This window comes from Eulemur rufifrons, chromosome 16, assembly GCF_041146395.1.
Source record: "Eulemur rufifrons isolate Redbay chromosome 16, OSU_ERuf_1, whole genome shotgun sequence".
Lineage (NCBI taxonomy): Eukaryota > Metazoa > Chordata > Mammalia > Primates > Lemuridae > Eulemur > Eulemur rufifrons.
Window position 1 is genome coordinate 41,296,675 of NC_090998.1, and position 9,814 is coordinate 41,306,488.

Below are 9,814 nucleotides of genomic sequence, written 5' to 3' on the forward strand. Positions count from 1 at the left end.
GAAAAACAAAAAATACACAACACCCAAAGTAAAAAGACTGCAGATGTAGAACAATCTTACTGGACCCAAAGCCAACCAGCAAAGCACGGGCAGCAATGAGCCTGAGTCCCGGGGCTCCCACCATCTCCCACCGGAGACCCTTTATGCCACAGTCTATATTCCCAGCCTTCTCTTCACAGAATAAAGAGACTGCACACGTCCTACCTTCACCATGGCCAAAAAGAAAACTGGAGCAGGTGCTAAAATGGCCTCTCCCTTCAGCCTGCTGGGTCCTTTGTCCCTGGGTCGGCCCACTATTGCTGTCCTGAGGGGCGCGAAGCAGGGCACAGCTCCCTTGATTGCTTCCCCAGGCAGCTGTCTCACTGAACTCGGAACACCCACCCAGGACATGGGAGTAGCCTGCCTCACCCTGAGGTCCTCTGGCCTTCGAACCCAAAGCCTGGCTCCCAGCAGTGAGCTGAATCCAAATCCCTCCTTGCTACATCCTCTGGTTTACTAGCAGTAAGGTAGGGAGACGTCAGAAGTGTTGGTAAGAATTATCTGGAACTGAGGAGGCTGGACCTAGAGCAGAGGGTCCCGGTGAAGGTGGGGCGGCGTGGGGGATGGACACTAGGCAAACAGAGTAGTTGCTTAGGGCCCAGAGGGGCCTGCACCAAACCGCGGTCAGCTGCAGCCAGGGCTGGACGCCAAGAGCTCTGGGGTGGGGGTCAGGGCAGATGAACCAAATGAACTGAGTTAAAGATTTGCCAAGCACAGTTGGGCCCTTCAGCTGGGAGAAGTGACTTCAGTCTACTCAGAGGGGAAGCCCTTAGCGGGGAAACGGAGAGCACCGGCCTCCAGCGGGGCAGGTAACAGCAGCCTGTGTCTCCCTAACTCCCCTGAACACAAAGAGCTGCCCGGAATCCAGCTCAAAGGGTCTGAGAGGAGGGCGGTGCCTATAATCTCAGCAGTGCGTCTCCCCCAGATAGTCCCCTTTGACCAGCCAGCCAGCTTCAAACCTGTGGATTAAGGCCAGGATCCACTCCCCTGGACTGTTCTGGAAATAGAGGCCAACATGAGTGTTTTTCCTCTTTTATGTAAAACAAGAGTCTTTTTATATAAATAACAAACACAAACACACTCATACCGCCATTCGCCTACAAATACAAACACATTTATTCTAAGACATATGTCTGCATATGTAATCCACGGCCTGACTTTGCTGCAGTATCGCTGAGTTCAGCAGAGGAGCCCAGGGAGCCTGGGCTGCTCAGGCTGTCTGCACCCACCCTCCCAGGCAGGGGCAGGGAGACACTTCCACCTGCCTCGTCACCCCTCAGCGTGGCCAGCACCACCTGCAGCCTGCTGGTGGGTGAACTTGAGAAGCTCCACCCCTGCTTCCAACCCCTTAACTCCTCCTCCCCACCCCAGAAACCCAAAGAAAGAGCCAATTCAGCATTTTCCCAGGGGAGGGGCGCAGTGGTGGGAAGAAGTCAAAGCTGCCTGACTTCCTGTTCTGACACATGGGGCTCCAGGAGCCCTGAGACAATGGGGAGATTAGGCCAGGCTTGAGAAGGACAGAGCCAGCCCAGGGAGCGGCTTCTCACGGCAAAGGCCCTGCCCAGAGAGCACAAGCCCCTGAGATTAACCCATTGCTGCTCTGCCCCTGCCTTCCCAGCGGCGGGACAGCCCTGAGCCTGCCTCAGGTCTGCTCAGGGGCCTCGTGAGCAGGGACTGGCCCTGGGCAAAGCAAGTGTCCTTCTGTCTGCACAGAGTCAGGCCCCATGGGCACTGCACTGGAGCAATCGGAGGCTGGAGGAACTCTCCGGCAGTCGAGGGAGGGAGGCAGCAGCGGGGTGGCCAAGACAAAGAGTGGATTCTGCCTCCGCAGTAGCAGGGATTTAGGTCAGACTGCAGACGGGGAGCTGGGAAGTGCTTCTCTGGAAAAGGGGAGATTGTGCTGCTCCAGGTGTCTCAGAATCAGTCCAGGAGAGAAAAAGGGTGTCCTCAGAGGCTCTACTCAGACCCCCACCTCTGCCTGTCCTCCCCACACCCTTGCAGTCAGGCAGCTGCTCCCGAGGACCCACCTACCTCCGCCACTCTCCTGCCACTCAGGGACAGCACTCGGACACAACTCCAGGCATCCTAGAAGAGCTGGGAGGGTGAGACACCCATGAATGCTCCAGGAGAACTACACACTTGCGCTCCTCCAGCTAACCGTGACCTTGTTGACTCTTGGAACAGGTTCCGGAAAGCCTTGCTGTTCCAGTGAGAATTAGCCCCATGCATGGAAGTTCACGAACACAGGGAGGCCTTGCTAGACACTGAGTATAAACACTCTCATAGTCTCTGTAGTCTCTTGCTCTGTGTTGAATGGAGCCCCCTGCACTGCCTGTCCTCACACCTGTCATGCGCCCCACACCTGTTACACACCACCCACCTGCAGACTTGGGCACCTTCCCTCCAGGCTCCCTCCAGGATCGGCACTGAGATGGTGCTGTCCTGGGTCACCCTACAGCAAACAATGTTTGTATAATTGCTGGTTGTGTCTTGAGCTTGTACTCTGCCCTGCAGGCAGCCTGCAGCCTCTACACACTGCACTTCTCCCTCGATAATCTGGGCAACCTGAGAAATTTGTGGATGAACTCGATCTGCATAGACAGATCCTTCAGACCCCCAGCACCTACTTTCACCAAAATTATCTGGTTATGCAGGATTCTACAGACTTCTCCCCAGAGAAAAAAGACGATTGCTCGGAATGAATGACAAAAGCGTTTTATTAAAGATTCACCTGAAGATGGAAAGAGGGAATGGGAGAGTGGAATGGGGCCCCGAGCGGTTCTCGTCCTAACCTTGCAGGGCCAGTTGCAAGGGAACGTTCAATAAGTTTGGTCTGGTATAGATGAACATCCAGGATCTGGTGGGAGATGGCATTGGAGGGGACGTATGTGACCCTGATAATTCTGGAGATGAAGCTCCTGGTCATTTTCTTCTCTGGCCATGGGAGGTGAAAGGTCAGCTGACACCCATCCCCTTCCAGGTGGGTCTCCAGGCCCAAATCAAGAAAAGTCTACCAAACTCCAAGAGGACAGAGTCCCTGTCCCAGCACAGAAGATCATCCTGGAGCAGAGAGAGCCCAGGAGAGAGTGGAGGTGACACTAGTAAGACAAGCCCCAGGGGTGGGGAGGAGTTAAGCCAGGCAAAGGGGGCAAAGAGACACCAGGGCTGGGCCCGGCTGGGCTCAGGGGGCTGCAGGACCTTGTCTCCTCTATCGGTAGGATTTCTTGGTCAGGGAGGTGGTAGAGATGATCTTGCTGCTGGAACTGCCAGACACACCACCACCAAACCCAAAGCTGCTTCCAGAGCCGGAGCCAAAGCCACCACCCAGGCCAAACCCAGAGGAGCTTCCTAATCCTCTGCCGATGCCTCCAGCGCTGACGCTACCTCCAACCATGGCTGCAGGGAAGAGGCAAAGGACACAGTTATTCCAACAGTGCCAGTGACTAGGGATCTCAGCCCAGACCCGGGTGAACGCACGGCCATGGCAGGGACAGAAGGTACTTACAGATGCTCACAGCGCTCTGGCATTCTCCAGACATTCTGTGGGGGAGAGAAAGGGCAGTGAGCCACAGCAAGCCCAGAAATAGTAGGTCTCAGGCACCTGTCCCATCCTGGAGCCTCCAGATTTTAAGGACCGAGTAGGAACCTGTTACCTACACTGTCCTGCTTATACTGCACCAACGCAGCACTGAAGCAAGCAGCCCAGTAGAGCTGCAAATTCAGGGTCCTTGGCCTCTCTGCCCACCTTCCATGTTCCCATCCCACCCACCTGCTCTCCTCGCCCTCCAGCAGCTTCCTGTAGGTGGCGATCTCCACGTCCAGGGCCAGCTTCACGCTCATCAGCTCCTGGTACTCGCGCAGTATCCGCGCCAGCTCCTCCTTGGCCTGCTGCAGGGCGGCCTCCAGCTCTGCGCGCTTGCTGTGGGCATCCTTGAGGGCATTCTCACCGCGCTGCTCAGCATCAGCCACGGACGTCTGCAGAGTCTGGCACTGTGGGCAAGGGCATTGGCCAGGCGGTCAGCAGTGCCCTGCTTTCAAGGCTTCTACACCTGTCCCCTCTCTTGGGCCAGCTTTCCTTGGGTTAAGATGTCAGGATTCTGTCTGTCCTTCTCCCCACCTTCCCTGACGCATACATTTCATTCACTGCAGCCAGAGCCCACCAATGCCCCTACTGCACTGGGAGGGTTGGGGCATTAGATAAAGAGGAGCAAAAACCAATGAAGAGGAGCCAAGAAACCTATGCACTGGGTGTCATGGCATGGTAACTAGGGCACCGCTGAAAAGATCTGAGCACGTCTTGTGCAAAGAGCTTTGAATGCCCTACAGACAAGCTCAGGGTCTTCTGGTCTGATGCTTTATCTGCATGTCCACTATGGAGACCTTGGACACCACCTGGAAGTGGGTGACACCTACCTGCTTCTTGATGTTCTCAATCTCAGCCCGCAGCCTCTGGATGATCCTGTTGAGCTCTGCGATTTCAATCTTGGTGTTCTTCAGGTTGTCACCATGTTGGTCAACTGAGATCTGGAGCTGCTGGACCTAATACCCAAGGAGACACAGGGAACCAGGCATCAGAAGTATTGGGGTAGGGTCCATTCTCAAGTAAACTCAGTTAGAACAGCCAAGGGTGGCAGGGATAACACAAAATGTCAAGTAATCCCAAATCAGAACAGGATCAGCCATGCCTGGGAGAATTTGTTCATCTCTGAGTTCTCCTGGGCTCGAGCTGATGCTTACCTGTTCACAGACAACCATAGCAGACCCTCAGAGCCACCTGCATCGTGTGAGAAATCCACACCACTCACCTTGGTCTGGTACAGCGCCTCGACCTCGGCCTTGCTCTTCTGGGCGATCTCCTCGTACTGGGTGCGGACCTCAGCAATGATGCTGTCCAGGTCCAGGTTGCGGTTGTTGTCCATGGAGAGGACCACAGATGTGTCACTGACATGGGTCTGCATCTGGGACAGCTCCTGCAAGCCAAGTATCTCACTTCAGCCCCCCAGAAGAGTCTTCACTGACTTCTGACACCAGATACCCGCTGTTTTCATGGACATGGCCCTGATACAGGCTCAGACAGAAATAGAGCTAGCATTCCCAATATGTAGGAAGGGGGGACAGGGGTAAGTTTCTAAGTAGAAATTCAAGTGGGACATCTCAGGACAGAAAAGCAACGCTTCTAGTCTTTACTGGTCCCTGGGAACCATGAGCCACTCTATGTCTAATGTAGTGGCTGCTCAGTAAGGTGTATGGAAGGGAATGGAAGGGACCCATTTCACCAGAAAAATGCTACACAGCAATGAATTCTATCCCCTGCAGTCTTCAGATCTAATCACCTCTTCTAAAGCAGCATCTGGTTTTAAGAGCTTCCCATTTGAATTTCTCACTTCAAACCTTTCTATCCATGACCTTGCTGAGAATCTATTGCCTCGAAATAGGAGAGCTGGAGTCCTTCAAAGAACCATGAATCCCAACCAGCAGCCTCATGGATGGGGCCCCCCTTTCCCAGAGCAGAAGCGTGGATGGAGCCCTCACCGCATCGTAGAGGACCCTCAGGAAGCTGATCTCATCATTAAGACTGTCCACCTTGGCCTCCAACTCCACCTTGGTCATGTAGGCAGCGTCCACGTCCTGCAGAGGAGGAAGGAGATAAGGGGCAGGAATTACAATGGGGACGGGGGGTGGAAAGTGACACCTAAATCTGCTCTCAGCAGCATTTAGGAAAAACCACACAGCACCAGGCATGGTGGTGAAGGGCTGGTTCTTTGACGTATTCTGCCCCTAAAGCTACCTGAAGACATGGAAGTTAATTATCCAAATAGGCTTTCCTCCCAACCTTAATTCCTTAGAAACCGGTTCGGTTACCCACTTTTTTGACTGCATAGATATGGACAGTACCGACCGAGGTGGAGATGAGGCAGAGATGGACCAAACCCGTGATCTAAGCCAGAGACCACTCTCCAAGGGAAGGGGAACCCTGAAGGTTCTCCCCACCACCCTTCATCTCGTACCTTCTTGAGGACCACAAAGTCATTCTCGGCTGCTGTGCGTTTGTTGATCTCATCTTCATACCTAGGGACAGGGACAGGAAAGAAAAGGCAAAAGCCCACAGTGAGCTAGTGTTTCTCAGGTCTCTGCTACTTGTTTTCAAACATTTGCAAACATATTTGGAAATACGCAGGTAATCAGCTGCATTTCCCGTGTTCGTATAGCTATTCATTCAACCTGCATTTATTAAGTAATTACCATATGTAAGGTACCAGCCTAGGTCCTGATTTATTCAGACACATGAAAACTGAGGTTTGAAAAGACTGTTTTCAAGAGATGAGGTGTGAGGAGAAGAGCCAGAGATGATCTAGCTGATTTTATGTCTACGGAAGGGCTCTCTTTTTGGCCATTTTAGCAGATGAAATTCTCAGAAAGCTGCCAGTACTCCAGTTCCCTCTGTTTGGTGTGTAAATGAATTGAGAAAGAGGGCTGGTATTTATTCTGTTAGTCCCATCCCATAGTGAGCATAAGGGCTACTATGTATTGGGTGTTCACCATATGTGTCACACTAGACTACACGCTTTCTCTATCTCATTTATTTCATTTAATTCTCACAACCCATAAGGTAGGAATATCATGCCCATTTTGAAGATGATGAAAACTGAAGCTCAGAGAAGTTAAGAAACTTACCCAAGGTCACACAGCTAATAAGTGAAGAATCAGTATTCAAAGCAGATCCATCTTTCTCTGCAACATGTATTCTTCTGCCCATGCTATACCACTTTTCATTTGTTTCATTTCTGATCTTGTTAGTATATGGCAAACCTAGATCCCTGAATCTGTCACCGATTTTCTGTTTGGGGCAACTTGTAGTTACTAGATCTCACCCAATGAAAGCATGACTATGTGGATGCAGAAAACAGACTAGAGGACCTTCCTGGTCCCCTTAGATCTCCTCAGAGCCTGAGATTCTAAACCACTGGGGAGGAGCTCAGGGAGCCTGGGGCATGGCTGGGCAGGTATGTCCGATGGCGTCCCTCCCTTCCTCCCCACGTACTTGGCCTTGAAGTCCTCTACACTGTCCTGCATGGTCTTCAGCTCAGACTGCAGGCGCCCTTTGTCATTGGCCAAGGCATCCAGCTGCTGCCTTAGGGCACTGAGGTAGGTCTCAAAGAAGGGCTCAAGGTTTTTGCTGGACGTCGTGGTCGTCTGCTGCTGGAGGAGGCTCCATTTGGTCTCCAGGACCTTATTCTGTTGCTCTAAGAACCGCACCTGTATTGGAAAAGACAGGCACCAGCCAACTAATGAGGACCTGATGCTTTGGCAGGAGGGCCAGCCAAGGCCAACACCAACCCAGGCGATCCAAGGCAGCCTGAGAGCCACCCAAGTGCAGCCACCCGGGAGCAACTCCAGGGCATCATTCACTAGGATCAGCATGGACCACGTGGGCTGTGGGAAACAGAGCTCGGCCAGCACAGCAGGGCCTGACAGTGCAGCAAGAGCAGCTGCCTAACCGCAGGAATCCAAAGGCCCTGGCATGAGTTACTAGAGAATAACATTGAGCTTCTATGAAATAATAAAACAAAATAAAATTAGGAGATACCCCAGTCTGAAAGCTCTTGCATTCAAAGTGGTCCTAACCCAAGGCAAAAGACAGATAAATTCCCTAAAGACTTTTAAAATGGGCTTACTTATCAATGGGACTGGGGTGTCCCTGTGAACCTCTGCTCAACTGAGATTAGCTATTTATGACCAACGCCCTATACATATTCTGAGTCTCAGGTAGATTCCATTCTGCAAGGGACTTTCTTGAACTTTCCCTCCATAAAAAGGCTAGCCAGATAAACCAAGGTAGCAGCTTAGCATGACAGTACCACTTCATGTGCTTTGGAATTGAAAGGAAAGGAGGTGAGGAGCACTGATCACGTTTTGAACGCGAAAGGTGAAATGAGGTTAGATGCGACAAGGAAGTGCCGAAGAGCCCTTAGTCTGGCTGTCATATCTGAATGTCCTATAGATGCAATAAAGCCTCCTTAAGCTACTATGGGTTTATGCAAACTAGCAAGACGAGCAAATATGCCCCATCAGTCTACTCCAAGGTTGTTCATTCTTGTCCCATACGTCTAAGAGACCAGCCAGGGCCTCCTGGACAAAAGTGCTACACCCACCAGTCCAGTCATTAATCTTTGGATGACTCAGCTCTCTGGGGCTGAACTGCTCACCATCATCCATCACACTTGACTTTAATTGAGCTCAAAGGACTTGAAACTCTAGACCTTGCATGATAAAAGTTGGGCTACAAAAAGAAAGGTGAGACCCATCTCCTCCTCCTCTCAAACAGACCCAGAAATGAGCAGTTTTGCCCAGAGTCAAGGGAATGAAAAGGGAAGCTCCCAAGGGCCTGGAGAGACCTAGAACCTGCCGTGGGAATCACTCCCTTTTTCATTTGCAAAATCAGCTTGGTTTTCTTCTGCTCGGAGGACAGAAGTACCAATAGTTACATTATTCACGGAGTTAACTGTGTTATTTCCAATACCAAAATCTGAGAAAAAGCAGAGAAATAATGAACCTGCTTTAAAGCTGGGGTGACTGGAGCCAGAAAAGCCAAATGACTTGCCCAATATCACGCAGCATGTCTAGGGAACTCCAGACATGTAACTGCCTTGAGCATCCTGTCTTCCCCTAAGCCAGGGGACAAAAGAGAAAGACTCAGAGTGGTGGTTCCCCCTCAATAGCTGGAAGACTGGGGCCCAGAGAAGTTCGGTGGCTTTCCCAATGCCTGTGGCAGGCTCAGGTCTGAGATCCCAGGACTCAGGAACCCTGGCTTCTACCACCCTCTCTGGCCAAGGACACAGCTCACCTTGTCAATGAAGGAGGCAAATTTATTGTTGAGGGTCTTGATCTGCTCGCGTTCCTCAGTCCGGACTTTCTGGATTTCGGGGTCAATCTCCACGTGGAGTGGGGTCAGCAGGCTCTGGTTGATGGTGACCTCTTGGATCCCTCCAGCAGGGCAGACAGGGAAGCCAGAACCACCCCGGCCACTGAAGGAGCCCCCAAATCCACCGCCAAAGCTGCCAGCACCGAAACCAGCACCAAAGCCACCAGCGCCGAAGCCTCCAGCACCAAAGCCGCCAGCGCCGAAGCCTCCAGCACCCCCAAAGAAGGCGCCTTGTCGGGACCCAGCCACGCTCATGGAAATGCTCTTGTTCCCTCCAAGGTTGTAGAGGCTCTTGCTGCCAAAGCCCCCAGAAGAGCAGCGGCCTGCACCCCCAGACACGGAGACCGAGCTGAAGGCAGCCCTCTTGCCCCCACCTACGATGGCAGAGCCAGAGCTGAAGCCCCGGGACCCGCCTCGGACACCTTGCTGTCTGGCAATCATGGCTGCAGGGAGGAGAGTGAGCTCGGAGCTGTCAGAGAGAAGCGAGAGGGGCAGGTCAGTGAATGCTGCAGCCCTCGGTCTGGGTCTCTTATATGTGCTGGAGCAGCAGGGCTTGGTTGCAGGGGCATAAAGGGAAAAATCTAAAACATCCCTGGGCTTGGCTTTTGGCACAGGCCCATCCTTCTCGCACCTGCTGAGCATGTCACTATACACACCTACAGAAGTCATTCGGAGGGCACAGGTTATGGGAGCCCATCACACTCCCCTCTAGAGGAACCTGAACCAGTGCCCCAGGGCCTCCTCCTGGATCAGAGGCCCCTGCCTGGGCCCAGCCCTCCAGGCCCCCACCCACTGCACCTCCATGTCACCAGCCTCAGTGCAGCTCCCTGTGCCAGACAAGACACCCCATTG

The 9,814-nt window shown here is 52.7% G+C and overlaps 1 protein-coding gene across 1 annotated transcript; it reads right to left on the reverse strand.

Moving 5' to 3' along the window:
• Window positions 1-3,247: 3,247 nt before the first annotated feature.
• KRT4 (keratin 4) lies at window positions 3,248-9,403 on the reverse strand. The gene is made up of 9 exons (XM_069491510.1): window positions 8,885-9,403; window positions 7,082-7,296; window positions 6,048-6,108; window positions 5,572-5,667; window positions 4,845-5,009; window positions 4,453-4,578; window positions 3,809-4,029; window positions 3,545-3,579; window positions 3,248-3,435 (listed from the first exon to the last, which is right to left on the reverse strand). The coding sequence occupies exons 1-9, from the start codon at window positions 9,401-9,403 to the stop codon at window positions 3,248-3,250; spliced, it is 1,626 nt and encodes a 541-aa protein (XP_069347611.1).
• Between the last annotated feature and the right edge of the window lie 411 nt (window positions 9,404-9,814).

What these genes read in the sequence shown, in the direction of transcription:
- KRT4 (XM_069491510.1), bottom strand. Translation starts at nt 9,403, where the DNA reads ATGATTGCCAGACAGCAAGGTGTCCGAGGCGGGTCCCGGGGCTTCAGC. An exon ending in TTGCCTCCTTCATTGACAAG is followed by an intron (nt 7,297 to 8,884) that starts GTGAGCTGTGTC and finishes TTTCCAATACAG; the next exon opens with GTGCGGTTCTTAGAGCAACA. An exon ending in AGGCGCTGTACCAGACCAAG is followed by an intron (nt 4,579 to 4,844) that starts GTGAGTGGTGTG and finishes CTTGGGTATTAG; the next exon opens with GTCCAGCAGCTCCAGATCTC.